The sequence below is a fragment of the Zeugodacus cucurbitae genome, chromosome 6, assembly GCF_028554725.1.
Source record: "Zeugodacus cucurbitae isolate PBARC_wt_2022May chromosome 6, idZeuCucr1.2, whole genome shotgun sequence".
NCBI lineage: Eukaryota > Metazoa > Arthropoda > Insecta > Diptera > Tephritidae > Zeugodacus > Zeugodacus cucurbitae.
The window spans coordinates 45,844,622-45,870,517 of NC_071671.1; the positions used below are offsets into that span (position 1 = coordinate 45,844,622).

The following is a 25,896-nucleotide window of genomic DNA, read 5'->3' on the forward strand; positions in this document are numbered from 1 at the left end:
TCAAATAACTTTCAATACCAAAATCATTTACCTGTCAACTGTTATTTATTATTTTTTTAATATTAAATATTGTTTAAAAGCAAATAGAAAGAAATTTTGTTATAAACATGTAAAGAATTTAACAATTGCTTCGAAAAAAAAATTAGTAGAGGTGTAGCTAATCGAATAGTTCTTCTACAGAATGCATTTTGGTGCAAAATGGTTAAAGTCATATACGCCAATTATACTGTCCAGTCATATCATTTTTAAGGAAGTACCCTCATATGTCACTTACACCAACACTACTCACTAAACCCTACATTTAATTCCATTGTTCTATTTTTCCTTGAATTTTGCACTGAGGCATTTCAATCAGGCAAAGTAATGACGACAAAGTGATAATCATTGTTAAGGTATGAATTAGTTTAACTGTTATAAAATTGTCAAGTTCAATTCACATCCTAATAATTTGTATGCAAAATTACGACAAATGCGCACACGCAACTCAGGCACGCGCACAAATGTAAATGAGGTGAAAAAAAACACTGTGTAACAATTTAAAAAATAAGTAATTAGTTAATTTTTTATAAAAATTTTAGTGGAATAAATTAATGAATAAAAAAGTGACCTTGAGCCAACATAGCACAACAAAAACTATATTTTCTATTTTTTGTTTTTTGCAATATGGGTCCGCTTGAATACACAAAATAGATTATTATTGTTCAAAGCCATGAATTTAAGGTTTATAAAAATTCTGGTAAACTTTTCGTGATTTAAGAATCCAATTTTTTACTTCCAAAGAAAATATTTTGTAGACTAGTGTATAGTTTATAGTTTTCGTTGGAAATATAATTATTAGCAAAAATCAATAGAATATTAATATCAAACCAAAAACTGATTGGCATGTGAAATATAAAGTCAATATACATACATACATATATATCAGTGAAAAATAAAGCTTAAATATATGGATAAGTACACCGATTTACAAGCCTACAAACTGCTAACTGCTAACTGCGTAAACTGAAACGAGTGCGAGTTGAATACCCAAACAAATTTACAAACTTCGACAAACAGATTGGTATTGATAGGTGCCAAGGTACAAATGTAGGCACAAATGACAGGAAGAATTGAGCAAAGTGTGCACGAAGATACAAATATTATAACAGATACATAGTACATACTTAGATATATGTATATATGTACATATATATTGTAAGTATGGACTTAAGGCAAATCATTGCTTATTTATGTTTATTTGGCAAACTTATTTAAGTAGATGACTTTGGGAAGTACTCGTACCTAATTTGTCGTGCTTTATTGTTGTTGTTAGTAGGTTGACTGCAATAATTTTAGCGATATTCAAATACAATTTAGCAATGCAATGAAACTCGAGTTAGGAATTGCGAAGTATTGAGACTCTTAGTTGCAAGCGAACCATTTTGATATCGTGTTCGGCGTCAATTAATTTTCATGATTTTATTGAACTCTTTTCTGTCGTCCATATAACTTCTATTGCTCTTGATATTGGCTCAAAGAATAAATACGTACAAGATGTAGATAAACAAGTAAGAAAGGGCTAAATTCGGGTGTAACCGAACATTTTATACTCTCGGGATCTAGGGGAAGTTATAACCCGATTTCACTCATTGTTGACACGGAGACATATTATTAAAAGAAAAATATTCCCTCAGAATTTCTTCAAAGTAGCTGAGAGACTTACTATATTTTCATTAAAAAAATTTATTAGAAGCACTGAGGTGCTCATGTTCGATACATGAGGCCTTGAAAACTTATGCTCCGATTGCGACGTTTTTTAATAGGGCGACGCCACACTATAAATGCAGTATTTGTGCAAAGTTTTGTTCCGATATCTTTACTAATGCTTACTTTATATATTGGAATCAAATTTCATTGAAAGTAGTTTCGAAGATATTGTTTTTGACCAATAAGTGGGCGAAGCCTTGCCCATTTCAAATTTTGTAAATAAATTTGAGTGCAGTCCTTGTGTGTCATCTTTACCATGAAATTTAATGTTGCTGGTGTTTTTTCTCAATTAAAACATTTTTAGTAGTTTCCAACACGATCTTAGTATGGGAGAGTATAAAAACCATTCCAAAAAGTTATCCTTAGAAAATAGGTATTTGGAAAGTAGGGCTAAAAAGATGCCTTTCAATAAAAAATAAATAAAAATAGTTCAGCAACCAAACACGCAACTTTTTCTTTTAAATGTTATTGTTGCGGCACTATTATAATGTAATCGAAACTATTTATAAATCCAAATGCTAACGTATTGCTGAATGAAATATTTTACATATTATAATTAATTTCGGATCAAAAATATATATATAGTAAATTTATGTTTAACCACGTAAGGTAAAGTATTTTTTCAAAATTTAAAATATAAATACAATACAAGAAACTAAATATCACGTATAATACTTTTTATGTTAATTAGTACATTAGTACATGGAAAGTTGTTCGCTTTAGTTTACACCTGTTAATTCTACTCTCGCAACAAGAAATCAGCAATAAATAAATCTTTTTGTTTGGGTGGCAACGTTGAAAGTAGCTGTAAACAAATAAATGTCAACCAAACATAACAACAGCTGATTTCAACAACTCGCTCAGAGCATAGACAGACGTAGAGCAAAATAAGAGAGAACGCGCTCTCTTTAATTATATATCTACAGAGTAAAAAAGAAAAAAATCAGGGAGTAGCAAAATAACCATAAACAAAATATTTTACATAGTTAACTACAATAACAAATATGTTTATTCACAAACTATATATTATAAATTAAATTAATATTATCTTATAAATAATGTTAAATAAATTAATAAAGTAATAATACTTGACTTATGTCAACTTACCTTATTCGAAAATGAAAAAAATATTGCAACACAACTGCTACAAATATTGCACAAACATAATTATTGAACGTTTAAAGATAAATGACGTATCTTAAACACACCTTATTCTTTATTAAAATATTTTAATATCAGCTCTGAAGAAGAAACACTTGAAACCACAGCTAAAATATTAATAAACCCGCGTTCACATTGGCACAATGCAATTGCAAACACATTAAATAGAACTCATGGGTTAAAATTTAACACAACAGAGCACATAGATTTTAATTTATTTATATACTCAAAAAATCAACAAAACGTGTTCAATTCAATTATTTTGATTTTTAATTATTTTATACAATTATTTGAACGCGAAACGAAACGAACGGCGTGAATTTCACGAGATAGGTTTTGTTATTGTTTTATTTGTTGACCTGTGCGAGCGGCACTCATAAACCGTTTGTTATTATTTTGATTCAACTGTTTTTTTTTTGTTCTACTCTCTTTTCCAATCAGTTGCCCGCCGCCTTTACAGCTGATTTTGCTTTGCCACTTTGTTTTTATTTTTCCCTAATGTTGTTGTTTTTACTAATATGCATGAAAAAATGGTGGCGAACCTATGCGAATATAAAAGTGAAAAGAAAATTGCAATGCATCGATTTTTCAACGCCGATTTACAAAAAAAACTTAATGATGCTTTGTTTCAAGCTTTTCTTTAAAGTTAAAGATATTAACAACGAAAGATATATTTAAGCAATTCCCTTTGCTTTCTTTTGAAAAAAGATACTGGACTAAAGCAGCAAAATACTTCAAGTAATCACGACACATATACCGGTGCATCACGAAGTGTTTTCATGGCCGACGAAGCGCCTAACAAATTGATTTTTCTTTAAATTTTCCAAAAGTTTTTTCAATGCATATAACGGTTTTAATAACAAAAAAACTTAGTAACATTCCTATTATAGTTAAGAATTCCGTAACTACCGAATTTCTAACATCAAAATGCTATACAAGTTGCAAGGCATCTGGCACTTAGCATATTCACAAGGCCATTTCGGTAGACACCAGGCCCAAGTCTTATTTGAGAAAAAAATTGATTCAATGAATGCAAGTTGCACTATAACTCTCCTTTAGCTACATATATCAAGTTACTTTGGCCGCAGTGGCTTCAACAAAACCTAGTCTCAGTGCAACTTGCAGCCCTAGCACTGCAGCTATTACATTATGCACTATGCTCACTGAAACACATACAATTTCCTTTTTCTCAATTGCACACTAAGTTCAACTTTAATGTTTTATTGTTAATTTTATTTATTTTTCACTAATTAACATTTAACTGCACAAAACCACTTGATTAATTGCCGACCGACCAACCGACGACGCTTTGCAATTTTTATGCCAACAATTCTTTCCAATTCGATCTCAGCCGGCGAACTATGGTTTGCAAAAATCAATTCTCTACCAGCTGGCAATGCCGTTGGTAAGAGTAGAGAGTGGTGAGAATGTTGAAGTGAACCAGATATTGCCGTATTTTATTTATGTTTGCGGAAAAGTGGTGGTATTTTGATATAAAGATTATATCTAAAGCTGTCCTAAATTTAGGCTTTGTGAAGGAAATATAAAACATTCATATGTATTTTATTACATATATTTAGTTCGCTAATGTGTCAAAAAATTATGGCAAATAAAAAAAAAAACTAATTAAAATAAGCGAAAATGTTCCATATTCTTCGAGCCAACGGTATTTTACCATTGACATTGGCATAAACTCACCTCACTTCAATAATTTCTTCTTGGTTATAAACAAACAGAAATTCAAATTTTTAAAATCATTTATGATTTATTTTAATATTAAACCGTGAAAATTCATCACAGTTATTTAAAATTATATGTTTTTTTCATTCTGGCCAACTTAAGTGTAATTTTGAAGAACTGTTAAGCTTATCTTTAGTACAACAGCGAAAAGATACAGACAGTACAGTACAGAATTCCCGTGAATTGTTTAAATAAATAAGATCCGAAAATACAAATGATTAATATATTCATATGTGTACTACAAAAACAAAAAACAAAACTTCTCTATAACGAGGCCGCTGTGGACATCAAACGCGAAAAACAAATCCAAACCTATTAAAATCACACTCTCGTAAATTAAAAATGCTTTCCATTTGTAGTTTCGTGTACTTTTTTCCTTTATTTATGCATTTAAAACCTTCGGTTGTAATTTTTGTAGCAGCGAGGCTTTTGTGGTTTTTGAGTAATACTCGTACAATTCGCACCGAATCGGTTCCAGCTTATATAGCCTGCTTCTTTGCAAGACCTCTCAGCTCAGCTAGCACTCATTGCCATTTGTATGCTTTTTTCATTTTTCATTACTTTTAATAATATTAATTTTCATATTTTAAGATATTTTATATATATATTTATTTTATTGTTGTATATAAAAAGCTTGTGTAAATAATTTTATTTTTTATTATAATTTGTTTCCTTTTTTTCTTTCAATTTTATAATTTAATTTTTTTTCTCTCACGTTTTCCGTAATTTTTTTTGTTGGGATTTTTAAATATTTATTTGTGTGTGTGTTTGTTTTAATTCTTTTTTAATTGTTCCTATCGTGAATTTGGATTATTACGAATACCAAGAAAAGGAAATCAACAGTTCTTTGAGTGTTTGTATTGTTTGCTTAAATATTTTTTGTTTTTTTTTTTTTTTTTGAATTTGTATTTTCTTTAAGTGGGCGTGTTTGCTTGGTGTACGAACGTGTTTTATTTTAAATATTTAATTTATTTCTTCTAGTTTTTTGGTTTTGTTTACGAATACGAATAACTTAATTAATGCCGTTGACGCTTATTGCAAATCTAATATTCTTGTTATCATATAGTATATATTTATATATGTATGTATATATTATTATCGCTAATACTTGTTTTTACATATGCTTATAAATATTTACGAATACGCATGTACTTTGCTTTAATACTTAATACACATTTATGAAACGTAGTTTAAGCTAAGAAGAAACGTTTAAATTAGAGTACGCGTCCTCTTGCTCTTCTTCTACCATTTGCTTTGCGACTTTTCTTTTAGTAATTTATTTATTATTAAATTTTGTTTATCATATCATTCATCAATGTCTCATCTCTTCTTAATGTCTGCTTTTCACTGTTTCAATGTTTGTATTTGTTAAAATGTTGTTTATTTTGTGTTTTTTGTATATGTCTTGCGATTTGTTGATTTCTAACTTGATTGCAAACTATTTCCATTTTGTTTGTAAAATTTCTTATTATGTGTACTCTTTATTAATATTTTTTGTGTTCGAAAATGTTTGCATATAATTTTCCTAAATAATTTCAATTGTCAGTAAAATTGTCTTTTGCACTTTTTGAGTTATTTCCAAAACGGTAACGGAAATCGTTTTTATACTTTATCGGTCAAATGGATCGGAGAATAAAAATTATTAAAAAGGAAATTATAAGAGATAATAGAGTACATGGTAAATATCAAAATCTAAAAGAAAAATAAATAACAATATAAAAACGCTTTTTAAAATAAATAAAATAAAATAAAATAAAATAAAATAAAAAAATTATATTAAATAAAATAAAATAAAATAAAATATATTAAAATAAAATAAAATACATTTTAAATAAAATAAAATGTATTAAAAAAATAAAAAAAAAATTAAATTAAATTAAATTAAATAAATTAAAATAAAATAAAATCAAATAGAATAAAATAAAATAAAATTTAAAAAAATTAAAATTAATTAAATAATGGGTTTTTAACTAATTATCAAATTAATATTAACTAAACTATAACTTATACATCTAAACTGCTTGTACTTATGTATTACGCTTCTCTTCTGCATATTTATTTGTATCGCTAGTAGATATATATGTATGTATATATATAAGTTTGTATGTATCATAGGAAAATAGATGAACATTCTTGTTTGCAAAACTCTTTGAAGTAACTACTCAACACAAATCATGACTGCAACTATTAAGAATTGTGAATTACCATTTTGTTTTTTTTTTACTAACAGCTTAACGACACTTAACATATCAACACTAATTTCTGTGCTACACATATTCTTATACACATTGTAAGTATGTATGTATATATATGTATAATATATATTTTAAGTTATTTTACCATTACATTTTGTATTTCTTTTGTTTCTGTGATTTAAAAAGTCTTCAAGAAAATATGGTATCTGCTCCATTCTAGCATAAATTGAGAGAACGGGATCTGGTTACTCTTTGCTTGTTTTAATTATTAATTTTGTCCTTTTTACAATATTGTTTTTCTTTTTTCCATTTGCTGCTTACCACAATTAAAAATTTATGATTTTTGTTTATATATTTTTCAATTAAAATTTTTTTTGTAAGTATCAGCAACAACAGTTATGCTTTGTTCAAATGTATGGCGTGTGTTTAAAATAAAATGTGTGTGTTTGCTTTTAGTTATTGTAAACCGTTATTTGTCGCCAAAATCTTATTGTTTTATACATATTTTGCTTTTTTGTGACTCGCCTTTGTACCCTTTTATTAAATTTCCATTACAATTTGATGCATACAGTTTAAACTGTTTACTTGCCTCGCCATTTGCCATTCAATGTTATTTCATTCCTGTGGTTTGAAATTTTCGTTGCTTTATTGGTTATTGGTTCTGATTTGGTATTATTGTATTTAGATGCCTCTCTTGTTGTTCTTGTTTTGTTTTTCTTAAAACCATCATATCGTTTCTCACTAATTGTCGTTAAGCATTCATTACCGTTATTCAAAATTTTATACTCAGTTTTAAAATTTAGCCATTTTCTTTGCCGTTTTCGTTACGTTTCTTTTCTTTCTATTTTCTGCTTTAAGCAATATCGCTTTATGCTTTCATGATAATTTTTTGAAAATATTACATATTTTTTATAATTTTCTTACACTTATTTAGCTTTTATTTTATAACATCACAGACTAAATATAAAAAAGTGGCTGCTTTGCTTAAATATTTTTATATTTAATTTTTATTTATTTTTTGTTGCTTCAGCCAAATACGAAGGACTTAGATATTTACAATTGCTTTGCATTCAAACACTCAAGCGTTGATAGTCCGAATAAATAAAGAAAATAAAAATAAATTATTTTTTAGTTTTATAAAAATTTATTTTTAACAAAAACGAAACTGGAAAAAATATTAAAATAAAAATTTAAAAATCAATTAAAATAAAAAATATATAAAAAACATTTATAATTTTTTAGAAAATTAATTAAAAGTATTATTTATATTATGAATTAATAAACATTATATTATAAAATTATTAAAAAAGAAATACTAAATAGTTACAAAAAAATTATTAAAAAAAATAAATAAAAAATTAAATAATTAATTACCCCTTTCTTTTGAAATAAATTAATAAAAAATATGTATCTAATAAATATCCACAAATTGTCATAAATTAAAAAGTGTTATACGGATATAATTAATGAAAATAGGCAAAATGTAAAAAAAATATGTTAACAAGAGACATATAAAAAATAAAAATTATATACTAACCTGTGATCTCCCTCTGGACATTCTCGACAAAATAGCAATTTTTGGCCATACTTAATTTACTTGTATCGTACCGTTAATTTGAAGTTATATTTTTTCGTTTTTTTTTATTTTCGAAAGAAATATTTTGAAAAATGTAAACTTCAAAAAATTACACTTAAAACATATGGAATTTTTTCAGATTTCAAAAATAAACAATTATTTAAAAAATTAGTTTTAATTTTGAAAAAAAAAATCTATTTTAAAAATTATTAGAATTAATTTAATTCAAACATTAAGTTCAATTATTAAAACAAAAAAAAAATATTAGTTAAATTTTAAAAAAGTTATTTTTGGAAAAATATATGATTAGAAATATTAAACAAAAAATATTAAATATATTGTAAAATATAAAAAAAATTAATAATTAATATAATAAAAAAATAATTATTAAAAAATTTAAATTTTTAAAATCAACGAAATTCAACTTTTTCTAAAAAAACAAAAAATTGCACCTCATATTTATTTATAGCCTTCAACATGTTTGTTTTTTAATTTTTCCCACCCGCGCTTGTAGTTACACCTATAGCCACATACATATTTGCAAATTCAATGCTTTCTTTTCATTTAAAATTTCTTTTATTTCCTTTGTAGTATTGTATTTTGCATTTTGTTTACCACATAACTATATTTTAAATGTATAGTATATATGTATGTCTATATATTTCATAGTTTTCATACGCACTGCAATTAATTCAGTTAATATTAATTAATTAATTATAAGTATAGTTTTAATTTTTAATAGTATCGTTTAATATTAATAATTCTGTTTATTTTTTGTTTTTATATTAATATTTATTAATTATACATAGTATTAGTTTAAAAATTTAAAAGCATTTATCACACATCTACTTACTTAAACATTAAGATTAGTTTGTTTCTTATTTGCAATTATTTTTCATTTTCATTTTTGTTTTTTTTTGCTTTGCATTTATTGTATATTGTTTTTGTTTTATTGTTTGTCGCTATTTACGTTTATTTCGCTATTTTTTGTTTATTACACATTTTATATTGTATTTAATGTTCTTTCCAATTGATTTTCGCTTGTAGTTCTATTGTATTGTATTTTTGTATTTTATTTGCTCCCGCCTTTTGCAAGGGCCCTAGGTTGTTTGAGTTTTTCGGTTGTTACATTCATAACTTTGTTAAATTTCACGTTTTTTAATATTTTTTGCTGTGTTTTGAAAAAACATATTTCTCCAAAGGCTTTTGCTGTTGCAAATTATATTTGAAGCACCTTGGTAAAGTGTGCACTTCGGTTTTTGTTTTGAAATTTATACAAAATATTAAAAAAAAAATATATTTATATTAAGAACGTATTTTTTACATAAATTTATCACATAATTTCTTTCTACTAATCACTTTTCGTTGCTCGCCTGCCAATTGTTAAAATATAATTCTAATACATATATATATGTATATGCATGTATGTTTGTATGTATGTAAGTAAATCTACAAATATGACATTTGACAAGAGTTTTTAGGTCTATCTTTTATATATAGAGTTGAGTGTGTAGTACATAGATTTGAGGCTTAAAGTATTGTTTTGAAAATATATATTTTTTTTCACGAATTATATATATATTTTACAGATACACAGATACAGACGTAAATGTAAACTTTAAAAATCAAATAACGGTACAATGAAAAGTGCTGACTTCATGTATTATGTTTTGTTAAAGAAATTGTCTGATTGTAGAGTTTCAAAATAGAGCTAAATAATGGCATACATTTTAGTATACCATCCGCCGAATTTGCAGTTAATTGTGTATTGTCCGTTTAAAAGATAAAAATTTTAAATGTGTAATTTCTCGATTTATTGTGAATGTTATATTTATGCTGCCCACTTTTCATATATTAACACTAATTAACATTTCTTCCAACTCCAAGAGATTCGACGTTATTTCTCTGAATTTTTAACTTCTCTGCTTCACTTCGTAAACTAACACTTTCAAACCACTGTTATTTTCACTAAATGATATCTCAACAATTATTAAAATTTATATTAAAAAAAAAAATAATTATTTAAAATAAACTTTAAAAATAAAATTTCAAATGTAAACAGTAATAGTAAACAGTAATTGCTGCAGTAATACAATATTAAATCAAGAAAAATTATTTTCAAGTTATTATCAATTAATTGAATAATTTTTTTTAATTAAATATTTTTTTTTTTACAAAAATGCTAATAATATAAGAATGCTGCTTTTTGCATTAAAAATTCGAAAAGACAAATGTTTATATAAATTTTGTGAGATAAATAAAATATTTTTTCATTCTAAAAATTAAAAAAGAAACTGCACATATTTTTTTAGAGCATAAACAAGAAATACATATAATTGTTCTTTTAGTACAACAATATATTCACGGATTCATTAAATTTTTTTTTTAATAATTTAACCATATTCTAATGCATTACATATTACCAGCCTTCGAATCGTCACTTCTTTGCTTACTAAGTTTAATATCAACTTTTTTTTAACAAAAAATAAAAAACTGAAAACATATAAGTGAAACCAACAACAAAGTTGAACAATTTATAACAGTTATTTGTTCGTTTCAAGTAATAAATATATTTGACTAGTAATAGTCTAAATTAAAGTAAAAAAAACTTAGAAAGTGTGCTAAATTTTGAAGCTAATAGCGTTTTCTTTTCTCGATGTAAATGCTGCCTTTTTATATTTCAACATTATACAAATGCTGAACTACCTTTTTGAATGTTTTCCATTTTTTACGTGATAAAAGAACAGAGAAGTGTCTTCCTATTATGCTGGTCAACTCTCATCCACAATTTGAAAATCCGAATACAGGGCAGAATAAATGTTACATTTTTTTTGATAAAAGAAAACGCTATAATTGAATTAATTTTTACTAATGAAGTCCACAAATAAAAAAATAAAAAAAATCTCTCTAGCAGTTAAGAAGTTGACGTTACATGAGCGAATAAAAAATCATTATTAAAAAATTTGGAGAATTATGTTATAGCAATTAAAGTCAGCACTTTTTAAGTTTAAAAATGTAATGAAACTACTATTTAAATTGAAAATATAAAATAATGCCACAAATATTTTTTTATGAGAAAAACATATTTTTTCAAACAAAAATTTAATAATTTAATTTTTATGTTGAACTAAACTAACTGCCTCAAAAATGAGAGAATTTAAAACTACTTTCAGCCTAAATATATGCAACGTTAGATAATTTTTTAATGCAATACAAAGCAGGTTACACCCATACACATACATATGTTTGTATGTACAAATTTTTAATTTATTATTTACATATTTATGTCCCAAACGTAAGGAGCACATTTAAATTTTTTAAATATATATTTTTTAATGTATTACTATATACTTGCAGTATAATTTTATGTATGTATGTGTATTTTCGCAATTTTTCGTATGTATAAAAAATAAAATATTATCGTATGCATAGTATGTGTGTGTATGTATGTGTATATATATGTATATATAAAATCTCGCTTTAGACTAAAAACATGTAACAAAAAATTTTAAAAAATAATTAATCGAGAAATAACAACAAAAACACAAAATGTAAATTTCATATACATATGTATGTGTGTGTATATATAATTACAGGCAAAATCGCATAAAATCACAAAACATTTTCGCTACATCTGCTCAGCAAACTCCAATTGTATCTGCTCTTTACACCTTTCACACGCTCTATATGTACAACTGTATATTGCTTCTGGTCCTAATACTCAAATTTCTGTATGCATTATGAAATCAAAATTAATATTTGTAAAATAGTGTTTGCAAAGCGTTATACGCAGAGAAGCCTTTTAATTAATATTATTAATTTTTGTTTATTTTTGCTTGTGGTTTTTTTTTCAATCACTAAAATTTCAATCAATTACATACATATATATGTTTTTTTAAAGAATTTATTATTTTTTGTTCGCTTTTTAAACGTTTAGTCTTGTTTGTGTTTAATTTCGCTTTGTGCATTTTATATTTTGATTTTAGAATTTCGTTAAAAAAATCTCTGGGTCACTGCTAATATATGTAAATATAATATATATGAGTATATATGTATGTATGTGTGCTGAAATCAAATAAATATTTTCAAGCCTTGCTCTTGTTGCTTTCGTCTAGTACATTTCGTTTATATTCTTTTTTTTTTATTTCACATATACAAACATATATATTTTTTTTCAATTTCTTTACTCCTTTTTTGACTGCACAAAATATTCAAAAGTTGTCGCTGTTAAATATAATTTAATCTCTTACATAAAGCGGAGTTATGTATGTAACAAATACAATTTTCGTGCAATTTTGCTCTTCGCATTTGTTATTATAGTATTATAATTGTTGTTGTTGTTATTTTCGTTTACGTTACATATACACGTTGTCATTTGTTGTTGTTGTTTATGGTTATTTCTCAAAAAACATAGTGAAACAACGAGAAGATATACATGAGTGTTAGCGATGTCATAATGATCGTCAAAACAATTAGTAATATACTAGAAAATATATACAAACATCAGTCAGTAGGGCCCTTGCACAAGAATTTCCTGGCGAAGCCGATGGCCGAATCTCAGAGAATCTCACAACAGCGACAATACCGTGGGCGATGTCCAGTGGTAACTGGTGGCGGTGTAACTGGTGCAAAATAGGCGTGTACCTTTATATTTGGTAGATGATTCTGGAAACACATATAATTTGCAATAACAACAAAAGTTATTAAAATTAATACAGATATATTTGGAATTATGAGTGGATAATGTGGTCTATATAGACATTATAAGTTTCGTCGAGTACGGAGACTGATAGGAGGGCTATTATTGTATAGAAGAGCTGATTTTAATTGTAACGGTATCATTTATATACGAGACCCAAAAGGGGTTTCTTTCAAAAATGGTATTAATCGTGTTTGAAGAATCAAATAATTTTTCCATAGTAAAAGAGGTCTGATTAGTTACATTTCCGTAGATGCAACTCTCTCTGGAAGCGGTTCTGTCTCGAGCAAGAATCGTCCATGCCAAAAGGGTCTTAACAAGTTTAAGGCCAAGTTCAACAGCTAAATGGAGGCACTCTAAGGTAATATTGCGGGTATAAAGGTATTCGGTTTATGAAATCCCTTGTTATGTGCGGTTCAGTCAAGGTAAGGGGTTCCATGACTACAAAGAATCTCACTTAGACAGCTTTTAACGGATCAGAAAGACACTCACGATTCGACAAAGCGCTTGGGCTATATTACATAGTTCTTAAGTTGGCTAATGTCAATTCCAGTCAATACGCTAGCTCCACCGAAGGTGTGCCAACCGAGGTGTTATATCTTAGTCTGACAAAGGCTATACACTGAAAGAGGGATTGCTTGAATGATTCCTCTGCGTCTTTCTCCAAACAGCTTTTACAACTTGCGTGGCATGATCCCTAATCTCACCGCATGTATACCTACTGGAAAATGTTCCGTAAGCAAACCAATGATTGCAACGGGATGAATTTTTCTGAGAAAAGCAGCTGGAAGAACCATTTTCGGTACACCGCACATCCATCTCATACGAATTTTATTTACGATTTTTTTACACACCTTTAATTTTCGTATTGCTGCTCTCGATATCATTTGGCAGTCGAATAGCTCGATTCTTTGTAAATTGTGACAAGATACTAAATGCTCTAATGTACGATCGGTGATTAATGGACAATTATCCAATTCGAGGACGGATAAACTCTCAGCTGCACAACTACCAGCCGCCAGCTGACGTATACCATCGTCAGTGATAAGCTCACAATGCGACAAAGTCTAGAGAAAAATTAAAAATAAAAATGTTTAGTAAAAATTCATTAGAGAGGCTTCAGAGTTTTTCAAGTGCATGCCTTACCAGTTTTTCTAAACTGGGACAACCGGTTGCCAAATGCGCCAACGTCAAATCGGTTATCTGATTGCACTCCTCCAAATCCATACGTTCCAAGTATTTGCAATTCTTGCCCAATGCCTGAAAACCGATATCGGTGAAATTGCGACAGCCCGACGCTTCAAGTGTATTCAGCATTGGATTGTTCTGTGAGAGAGCCATTAGCGAGAGATCGGAGAGCTCGACGCATTTCGAAACGCAAAGCTTTTGCAATTTAGGACAATTGGCGGCGATCTGTCGTATAGAGGCATCGGTGACGGTCTGTGTAAAGAAAACAGAAATTTGCTTTTGTAATTTCATTCATTGTTGTTGTAAGTGTTTTCAGATGTATACCTCACAGCTGTGTAAATTGAGCACCATTAGATCGTGACAGTGTTTTGCCAGGCAGGTGATGGCATTGTCATTGACTTGTTTACAACCTTTGCTGCAGAATTTGCGCAGCTTTTTGCAGCCATGCGCCAAGGCCTCAACGCCATTCTCTGAGATTAAATGACACCATGAAATGTTGATTTCAAGTAAGCTCTGAGAAAAAATACGAGAGAATGAAGAAATAATCAATAAATTGAAGTGAACATTAATTATATAATATATAGACAATGTTTCGAGTGACATCTCCAGTTTTCTAAAATTGTTTTCTAATTCCGAAATATTTAACTATTAAACCATATAATAGTTTAAATAAGTTTACAGTTATTCTTGAAAGAATTGGATCAACTAACCGAAATATCTCCTTTGTCTGTATTACAAGTTTTAATAGTAATCTCCGCTAGATAAGGGGCCTTGAATTTTACATTAAAATCAGCTTTTTTTAATTGTGTACAACAAAATTCCGCATTCTATTATATTACTTTTTAAAGGTCAAGCAACCTTTAGTATTTTGTGTTATAAGCAGTTTCGGAGTTATGTCCTCTATATAGAGATTCTTAAATCGTAATATTTATTATAAAATATAATGTTATAGATAGAAGCCCCTCATATGTCCCATATAACATATCTATAAAGGGTGATCCATTGCTCTACTTAAAAAAAAAAAAGATAAATCATATTTAATGGGGGAATGCTTATTATCATTCGAAAGAACATTCTTTGGCATTTATTTTTTAAAGATTATCTTTTCCAAATTTTGACTGAGGCTCGTCTCAGATGATCAGTCCAAATTTCGTTGACTCGTCCGAGCATTTCGATAAATCGCTTGATGTTTTGTTTTAAGGCCTGAATAGAAGCGTAATTGTCCGCATAGATGTTAGACTTTACATATCCCCACAGGAAAAGGTTTAATGGTGTGACATCACATGATCTTGGTGGCCAATCGACCGGTCCAAAATGTGAAACTATCTGCTCACCTAAGTGTTATCTCAATAAATCCATTGATTGATGTAATGTGTGGGAAGAAACCAAATGTCTCCGATCAGGATCAGGAGCTTCAATTTCACACATCAAATAGTAAACATGGCGCAATAACGGCTCTTCGTCCCAAATGCGGTAATTTTGCTTGTTTACATACCAATTGAGCCAGAAATTCAGTATTCGTATTATAAGCAGTTCTGCGGTCATGACCTCTATTTGTATTAGTCTAGCCCTTCATATGTCCCATATAACATATATCTTGTATATAACCCTGTTGTTGGAAATTCAAACAAACAAAAGTGAACTCTCATTTTTAGCGATTTTACATCGAATTCGAAATACTTAATACTTTAATACTTTCTAAAAATGGTCTCTAATCGAATTGCTGTTATGAAGATAAAAGTTATATATTTTTGAAGACTTTGTCTCCGACTGAATGCAAATTATAAGTGAGAAGTAACAGAACTTAAAAAATAGCATAAACTGACTAAATAAGAATTGTGATGGAAAACTCTTGAAAAAGTCTTTGTCTTCTTCCTTTGTCTGTATTTCTGTGAACTCCAGTGCACCTTTGGTATTACAATTATTATCAGTTTCAAAATCTACTATCCGAAATCTACTATCAAAGCGAGTTCACTCTGCTTTCAATCATATCACAGATTGTCATGTCATTGTACCGACAAGTATATAGATAAGGGTTAGATGGTAAAAAATTAATTTTTGTTGAAAAAAATATACATTAGTATAATAATAGAAAATTTTGGCATTTGGACTCTCCAAACCCGCAATATTTAAAAATTTTAAATTTCCATTATTTTTTGAACACATCACGTACTGTCACACTTATTAGAGGTGTCCTTAAAACTTCGATTAGTCCCTCCAAATACTGCCAAAAAACACGAGATGGCTTCTAACTACATTTTCTCCTCTATCTGTATTAGTAGTTCTGGTCCATATGATAAGAAGTTTCTAGTAACTCAACAAATTTCGATTTCATGTAGATTACATCGGTTCTCTGTAGTGACACTTTAATGTTCAAGTTTCCCTTTCGCCACTCATTACTCTTTGATCTCAAAATAACACACCTAAAAGTATGCAATGAATAACTGCTAAACAACAAACCAGCATAACGGAAATCAGCTGTTTTCACACAGTCACAGTTGGCAGCCAGATAAAAACGGAAAAATAATGACAAGAAGAAATAAAGAAGCGTGACAATTAAATGCAATACGAGGAAATTGTCGACCAGAGCGCACAAACCGGCACACAAACGCGTGTAAAATGCAGTCAAGTCCATTATTGATCCCAACAAATGCACAATTACCACCGTACAAACCTGGGTATTTACAAAGCACGCGCGGATATCGAAAAACCAATTGAGCTGGTCGCCAATAACGCTGCCAGGCGTTGCATTTCTCCACGCTCCCCAATACAACCGCACAATCGCTTGTTGTCACCACGAGTGGGAGCATTTGATATGCATTTGTTTAGTTGCTTGATGGCACGAAGGCGAAGAATGGACGTTTAGCCTGTTGGCCTTGAACGCGCCACAGCCGACAAACGATGGGGAAAGTAGGCGAAAGCGCGCGACAATGAGCGCGAAGAAGAGGCAGATTGGCAAGCAGCGGGATGCCTTACAAATATATATATATATATATTGTATAATATTATATATATGTAGGAAAAAAAACCAACAATAATAATAAAATTCCCAGAATAGCAACAACTGTTGATATGCAAGGCAGTTACTTACAATACAAAAACATATGGAAGTGAGAAAAAAGTAGAAGGAAATGCTATAAAGGAAAGCACGAAAAATAGAGGAAGGAAGCACTGGCTATTCATTTCTGTATACAACAACACATAGATATGTTTGTATGTAAGCGCACATTAATATTTATAAACTCATGTATGTATGTATGTATGTACGCTGCCATGAAAGTGAAAATCTTTTCATAAGCAAGAAACACATGTGCAAACATATATACATTTAAAGATATGTATATAAAAGTATATGCCATGAATGGCACTTATGTACATAACAAGACCATGGCTGTGTCAAATGTGGGGCAACTATATATAAACGAAAGGATGCTGGCATACAATTATACAAACCATTCATACATACATACTTAAATACATATGTACATATATAAATATATGTTTAAGTATATAAGTGCTTATATACACACACATAATGTACACAACCAGCCTACGCGAAGGACATTGAAATGCCGTTGTACCGATTTGTTGGCTCATCTTTGTGTGTGCCCCTCTTGTCTTACATGTGACACAGAGCCTACTGCAATGCCAAGAACTGAAGAATGTAACTCGAGTTGATTGCATTATCAAGTGCATATTCATTGATGAGTAGAGGCATAAGCATGTATTAAAGCATGAAAAATAAAAGAAGCAAGTGTGAATAGTTGGTATGTTGAAGAAGTTGACAATGGAAGAGAGACAATTTTTCATTGCCTACTTTTAGGCGTCTGACATAGCTGAGTAAGATTATTGTGAGCTTCATAGTTTAAAAATAGGAAATTATTATACAAAATTGTATAAAACTAACGAAATTATTCAGCAAAGCTTTGACACATTTTTATAGGTTATTGTTATTACTTGATGGCATAATTTGTAATATATTTAATATTTTTAAGCCTTCATTCCGTTGATTACGCTTTTTTAATCGTATAATAGCAATTATATAAGCATATAAATATACATATATGTATGTATATGAATATAAAAGCAGATATTGCTTCCATTTATATACTTGGGATATTTAGTGTTGAACTAAATAACAGTATATAATCAACATACATATGTATATATGTACATAAATATGTTTGTAGTTGAGCTCAAAAGTGGGCCAATGCAATGAGAACAACAAATCATTATATACAACTCAAAACTATGTATATTTATGTATATATGAGCGTATATAATCGTTCCGCACATAGTAAAACAGTTCAACTACATATACTTATACATATATTTGACAGCATGGTTGCATGTGCAAGGCCATTTGATAGTGTATAAACCAAATATTGTAGCAGATAGGACAGGAATATATGAATGAATGTAGATACATCCATAGAAACTTTATTCCTAATTATAAATAAAATAAAAAATGTATAAAATAAGTTGCAAATAAAAAAGAACTTCACTACACTTTTGGCTCAAATTAATAAAATGGTCTTAAAATATACTCAAAGAAAGAAGAGTTATATTTAAATAAAAGAAATCGATGTAATAGCCTTTTCACACAGCCAAATTAATTGATCAATCCAAATTTTTATTGAGGAACCCTTTTTTGTCTTTTATACCGCCAGCTACTCGGTAATCGATCAGCTGATATACATTTTTGTTTTTGCTTTTCATAACAAGTTTGTAAGTATCACCAGCTGATTGCTATTTTGTAACAATTTCGAAGTCGATTAAAATTCAATCAAAAGTCCATGTAGATTTTTATTTTGTATGGTAAATCGATCTTAATCAGTGTTTTAATCGAGCAGAGGCCTGTTAATTGATTAATTAGACACAAAATTATTATTAATTAATATTTTTTTAATTTTATGACATTTAGAATCTGTCTAATTATAAAAACAATAAATGAAAAAATAAATACAAATATTTTAAAATATATAAACACAATTGAATGGAAAAAGAAAATTAATAAATATATACGAACAAAAAAATATCTTAAAATTAAAATAATAATTAAAAGTAAATTTATGAATATACTTTATGAATTTTTTTATTTTCCCGATTTTTCCTAATTTTTGTTTTTAATTATTTTGAGTTCAGGAAAAAAAAATAAAAATCTTTATAAATTAAAAAAATTATAATGAAAATAAAATCATATTTCTCTTTCATTTAAATTTAATTTGGATCTAACGAAAAACAAGAATCCTAAAAAACAAGTAAGGAAAGGTTAAGTTCGGGTGCAACCGAACATTTTATACTCTCGCATTTTATTGAAGAAACTTACAAAAATACAAAATTTACCCATAAATTCGGCATAAAGTTTAATAGAATAACGAAAATCGTAGTATATTATATGAGGGCTGAGGTAATTCTTTCATTTTCACCAGCAGGGTACACTATATCCAAGACTATACGCTCACTTAATTTTGCTAAGATATCTCACATATTAACCAATACATATATGCAGATTAAAGCCCATCGTATTTTTGAAAAACCTATAATTAGGTATATGGGAGCTAGGAGATGTTAAGACCCAATTTTAATAATTTTTTTAACATAATACTATTAGAAGAAAACAATTTCCTCTGAATTACATTAAATTATCTGAGAGATTTACCCAAATATTCGGTTAAAATTTACCCTTAGGCGCTGAGTTCAACATGTTCGATATCTGGGGCCTTGAGAAGTTATAGTCCGTTTTCGACAATTTTTTCACAAGTGAAGTCAGAGATGATATGTACTATTTGTGTAAAGTTTTATCCCACTATCTTCATTGGTTAATTATGTATACATGATAAAGTGAAGGAATCAGATGGAATTCAAATTTGAGTTTTAAGGAAAGTAATATTAATTCCTTCTAATATTATTTCTGTGAAATTTAGTGTTTCTGTCGTTTTTCGTTAGTGAGTTAACCCACTTTTATAATTTTCAACCTAACATTTGTATGGGAGGTGGGCGTGGTTATTATCCGATTTCAACTATTTTCATGGTGTGTGGTGGGGTACGTAAGAAAACTGACTGCAGAAAGTTTGGTTTATATAGCTTTATTGGTTTGCCAGTTATATATAAATAACCGATATAAATAACCGATTTTTGAAAGCAACCCCAAGGAACATGTGTTCCAAGTTTCATGAAGATATCATAATTTTTACTCAAGTTACAGCTTGCACAGGCGGACAGAAGGACAGACGGACGGACAGACATTCGGATTTCAAATCTACTCGTCACCCTGATCACTTTGGTATATATGACTCTATATCTAACTCGTCAAGTTTTAGGTGTTATAAACAACCGTTATGTGAACAAAACTATTATACTCTCGCAGCAACTTTGTTTCGAGAGTATAAAAAAATCAGTCGAGTAAAGTCAAATTAAGTAAATTTATAAATAAATTTTGTAAAAATTAAAATTAATAAAAAATATCATTTTTTTATTACAAACATTTTTAAAACTATACCACCACAACTAGTTTTAAAACTAACGAGCACATAGAAATTAATAATTATGTAATTAATTCCTTTTTATTTTACCATCCAACTAAATGGATGTGTTTTTTTTCGACATAATCGAGTAGAGAGGCTCGCATCTAAGAGGAGATTTTTCGCCTCCCCGTTCACATGTTCATTAAGCCTTTTGTAGTGGGTTTCTGCCTGAATCGTTATTTCTTCAGTGACTGTATTAACCCTTAGGTCTCGATGAATATCAGCATTTCTGCAGTACCAAGGAGTATTTGTAATGCGTCTTAGCACCTTGTTTTGAAAACGTTGTATAATATTAATACTATTATCATTGGCACATCCGCATAGTTGCGCACCATATGACCATACCGGCTTGATTATTTGTTTATAAGAGGAGCACTTTGTTGTGTATGGACAGGTTTGAACTTCGTCCAATTAGCAATTTCATTTTTGATAACTTGAGATAACTTGACTTGATTGTCCTTAAACGAATATAAATGTGAGCTATTTCGAATCATACTCTCGTTTTTTACAGCTATGTTCGTAAAGCATAATTTCCCCTCACAATCTACTATAATTTAAACACAAATTTTTAAAACCTGGTAACAAAAAAATTCAATATAAACTCTTGAAACTTTTATATATAACATTACCGTTCCCGACCTCATTTAACAATGTTACGATTATACCAGACAAAAACATACACAGAAGCTGACATAAATTAAATCAACCAGCTTTAGAAAGGGGCTAAAGACGACAGTATGCCAAAAAGAAAATTCAAAAAATAATATATACATACATACATACATTGAAAACAATTTAAAAACCCCCATAAATTACAGTTACACTAACAGCCAGTAAAAATTCAAAAGTATGCAACACACATACAAAGACAAGTATATGTATATGTAAATATTTGCACAATTATGTATGTACTTAGATGACACAGGGCGCACAAACTGGCATGAACTCACTGCGTGAAGAAGCGTAGGCTGAAGAATGCAACAAAAATAGCAACATGCAATAACAACAACAACAACAATATATATGTGTAGTATGTATGTATGTGTATAGTCAACAAGCTATGCTGCAGCAGCTGAGTGTGAGGCTGCAAAAATAAAAATAGCGAAAGCGCCTTAAAGTAGGCCAAAAAAGTTTGTATGTGTGTGTGTGGTGGCATGCCAAAATGTCTGAGAATGCGAAATGCGAAATGCAGAGCTTATGTGTGAGTGTGTGCGAATTCTTGTGTGCATTTTGGAGAAATACCTACAAAGCCAGCGGCACTGCTGACAGTGTGAAATAACCAAATAAATATCATGTTCAAGCAAGAAGTATACATATGCCAAGCACTAATGTGTGGAGGTTAAAAGTGTCGAAAAAAACTTGAAATGAATGAGCATTCGCTTGTGTCTATGTGTGTGAGCTAACATATATGTATTAGAGTGTGCACTCTTCTTGGCCTGAATTTATTTGTTTATTACGAAACTGAATGGGCAAGGACATGCAAGCAAATTTTGTACATAAACAGAGCGAACTGACTGTTTTGTGCGCAGGTTTTCACCAAAGAGCAAACGGAAAGAAGAGTACATTGCTTATGCTCAGAGAGTACGCTACTCACAAGCATAAGACATTTAAGGCACAGTAAAATCGAGTTCTCCGGATTAGTAGGCCTAACTGTATGCGCTCTTCGAATAACCCACTAAAATAAGGGACGAGCATTTCATAAAGTTTGCAGAAATGCAGCCGTTCTATTTGTGTTGCAAATTATACTCGACTTGGCTTGGTTGAAAAATGAGGTTTTGAGCGATGAGAGCAGAGTTTAAACCTTAAAGTACTCATTGTATTAAAATTCTAAAATTGGCAAACGGTAAATTTAGCATGGGTAAAGAGAAAGAGAGAGTGCGCAACATTGAAAGAACAAAACACAAAGAGAGTTACATACTGACGCTTGCTCCACGAAATTTAATTGTTTAATCAATGAATGTGGAAAAAATAAAAACCAAAGCAAAAGTAAAATATATACTTATGTACTAAACAGAAATACTCGCATACATATGTACATTATGAATGAAAATACACAGAATTAAAATTCGACAAAAAATACATATGTTCGTATTTACATATTTACATATATATAAAATAAACATTAAGAAGTGGGCGTCAATTTCACGTTTATCTTTGAGAAAAACTTAATGAAGCACAGTGTCGTATATAAAAATATTAATTTTTTGCTTCTATAGTCTGTAATATGCAGACAAGTTACTTCATAGTTCATACATCATTTCACAGATAATATTTAAAGATGATATAAGCTATAATTTACAGATGTGTTGCCTACATTTAGGCAAAAAATAATAAAATTAAACATTTAGAAAACATAATCATGTACTTTTAATTAAAATGATTTTTGAAATTGATTACAGCACCCCGAGTACTAGTAATCGCACTCTAAAGCCAAAAAACTCAGTTTTAAAAGAAAAGCTTATGCTCTTGAATCACAAATATGGAAATACATGGACCCTTTCATAAATCTTGGGAATAATGCTTTAGATCTAAGGCAAAACCGTTCTCACAATAGAGGGATCTACGTAATAATGTTCTGACATTGTATCCACTACAAAGTCTACAGAGGGTCTCCCGCGATCTTAACTACCTCCTTAATGATCACCCAAACTAACTTTTTTAACACCTTTTCTATATGGTTCGACTCAATCAGATTCATTTCAGCTTAGCCCTCTATTGAAATGTGGTTGATAAATTTGTCTAGCAATTAGAGATTATCATCGCCTCAGGAGAGATTAAAAAATATATAACTTCAGATTATTAAATCATTTACCTTTTTGACCCCTTAACTACCGAGATAAGAATTAATGTTTTTATAATCTTCAGATCTGGTAATCTCCTGTAAAGGAATCGCAGTTCCATTTAAATTATGTTTTGTTGGTAAACGGCAGGAAGTGAGCTAAATTAATGTTTTTGAATTTCTAATTGTGAATTAGTCTGATTTCATATACATTAAAAATAACTCCATTTCAAAAGTTCCCATATACTTGTTCATTTAGCTGTTGTAAATACTACATTCGGAGTCTATATATTCCTCACTTAAGTGTTTTATGAAATTCCATCTGATCAGATACTTACCGAACAACCATCCGATATATATTTTAAACTATCATCAGTTATATTAGAGCACGATTGCAAATTTATTGCGACCAATCTTTTACAGTTTTTGCTTATTGACTGTGTCGATATATCGGTGATCTTCTTGCATTCGGATAAGTCCAAGTTTTCTATATTGGGGCAGTGAAGTGCTAATGTTCTAAAAAATGGAATGAAAATAGATTAATAAAAGTTATCACTAATTATCCAATTTTTATCTTAGGTATTATACATTAACACACATTTTTTTAATTTCAATATATGTATTTAGAATATGTTTAATTACAAAAAACTAAATTTCATGAAAATACAATTAGCAGTATAAAATGGAAAAAAAATAAAATAAAATAAAATTTCCATTAAAGAAATTCATAAAAAAGTATTTGAAAACAAAACATAAAATAAAATGTATTATTTCATTTATTTAGCAGAAAATTGCATGAAAAACAGCATAAGTTGAATTTTGTAATTTTGCTATATAAAATTTTGAATCTTTGAGCTGAAAATTTTATGGACTTGAATTTGTAATTACTATGAATTTGTAATTACTATTATTTACTTATTCAGCCAATTTTTTTTTTAAGTTTATCGTTAACAGAAACTAGTTCTAGCTAAACATATTTAGTTCTAATTGCACAATTTATACTTAAGCCTTTCTCATTACCTTATTGATTTATCAACAACTGATTGACAGCCGCGCAATGAAAGGAATTTCAAAAAGCCACCACATCGTTGGGATATATTTTCAATAACTGGACCCTGGAATGTTTAAATAACATAAATTTAGTATGGGATTGTATTAGTTTAGGTTAGAGTTGAAGTTTATATTTGATATTGACTAACCTCGATGTCACGTTGAAAATCAAACAAATTGATTTTCTGCCAACTTGATCCATCCAAGGCCAACACATTCCAATATTTGCAGACCTTTAAAGAAAATAAAAAAAAAAATAAAGAGAAAATTCATGAATTTAATATAATTTCTGGTAATTTCCACATATTTAATCAAGTTTGAGAATGATTACAATTGATTTTTTTTAACAGGGTTACCACCAATTCAAACATTTTTTTTTTTAAATAATAAAAAAATAATTAATAAAATTTATTTCATTTATTCCGTCATTCACACCTAGAAGCCGCCGTATAAAACTAGATAATTCTACAGTCTAAAATTCCGAGTCGCCGAATATTGAGAGTTAGTTATAATAACAGTAAACTGGCTAAATAATAACAGTACTACGTGTGTTTTGATAATCTCAGACCCTCAGTAGTATAATTATAACAATAATCATTAATCTATTAGCACAAACAATCGAAATGCTGTTGTCCAATAGCAATAAATTGTGTGAAAATGCTGTTGTTATTGTTTGTGCTGATAATTTTTTGTGTGCTTGTCAATTCCACAAGTTCATTGTCAAGGACCGAAATCTAGAACAAATTTTTTCGCTGCCACTGAAATTCACACGCGCAAACACAGACGCCCGCGACTAGACAAACAAACAAACAAACAAACAAGTGTACAGCATGTGTAGATACATACTATATATATGTGTGTTAATCAACTTGAACTTGGAAATTGTGCCTAGACGTTATCTACTAATATGTATTATTATGTTTGTGTGTCTGAAAATTTTTGCCAATTTCGACGTCAATTGAATGTAGGGCAAATTGAAAATGTAATTAGAGATGGAATTATAGATACGTGATAAGACTGTAGAGAGTATAGAACGCACTAAACGAGAAATGAGAAATGATTTAAAAGATATTTTAAATTTTATGAAAATGCAAATAATGTCATTGAAAAATTCATTGTTGCTTTATTTGAGGTATATCGGTATATTGATCTATTTATGTACATATATATTTAGTCTATAATATAAAAATGAATCGCAAAATGTGTTGCTAAGCGCATAACTCGAGAACTGCTGA

The 25,896-nt window shown here is 29.0% G+C and overlaps 2 protein-coding genes across 4 annotated transcripts in view; both read right to left on the bottom strand.

The window, feature by feature from the left end:
- The window catches only part of Fam214a_5 (Protein FAM214A), a 134,063-nt gene extending 129,797 nt beyond the window's left edge, over positions 1 to 4,266 (bottom strand). The window contains exons 1-2 of one of the 3 annotated variants that reach the window (XM_054234496.1): positions 4,084 to 4,266; positions 2,854 to 3,001 (exon numbers count right to left, since the gene is read on the bottom strand). The gene's annotated coding sequence lies outside the window, so the exon portion shown is untranslated. Of the gene's footprint in view, positions 1 to 2,853; positions 3,450 to 4,083 lie in introns of all 3 variants that reach the window. The other 2 variants (XM_054234495.1, XM_054234494.1) reach the window with 2 other exon arrangements.
- Positions 4,267 to 9,322: 5,056 nt separating this feature from the next.
- Positions 9,323 to 25,896, bottom strand: part of LOC105209860 (F-box/LRR-repeat protein 20) — a 95,425-nt gene continuing 78,851 nt past the window's right edge. Inside the window, exons 4-10 of the mRNA XM_029038797.2 lie at positions 24,811 to 24,894; positions 24,632 to 24,726; positions 23,950 to 24,127; positions 14,630 to 14,818; positions 14,264 to 14,557; positions 13,972 to 14,184; positions 9,323 to 13,083 (exon numbers count right to left, since the gene is read on the bottom strand). Coding sequence (XP_028894630.1) covers positions 12,976 to 13,083; positions 13,972 to 14,184; positions 14,264 to 14,557; positions 14,630 to 14,818; positions 23,950 to 24,127; positions 24,632 to 24,726; positions 24,811 to 24,894 — 1,161 coding nt within the window. The 3' untranslated portion in view covers positions 9,323 to 12,975. The remainder of the gene's footprint in view (positions 13,084 to 13,971; positions 14,185 to 14,263; positions 14,558 to 14,629; positions 14,819 to 23,949; positions 24,128 to 24,631; positions 24,727 to 24,810; positions 24,895 to 25,896) is intronic.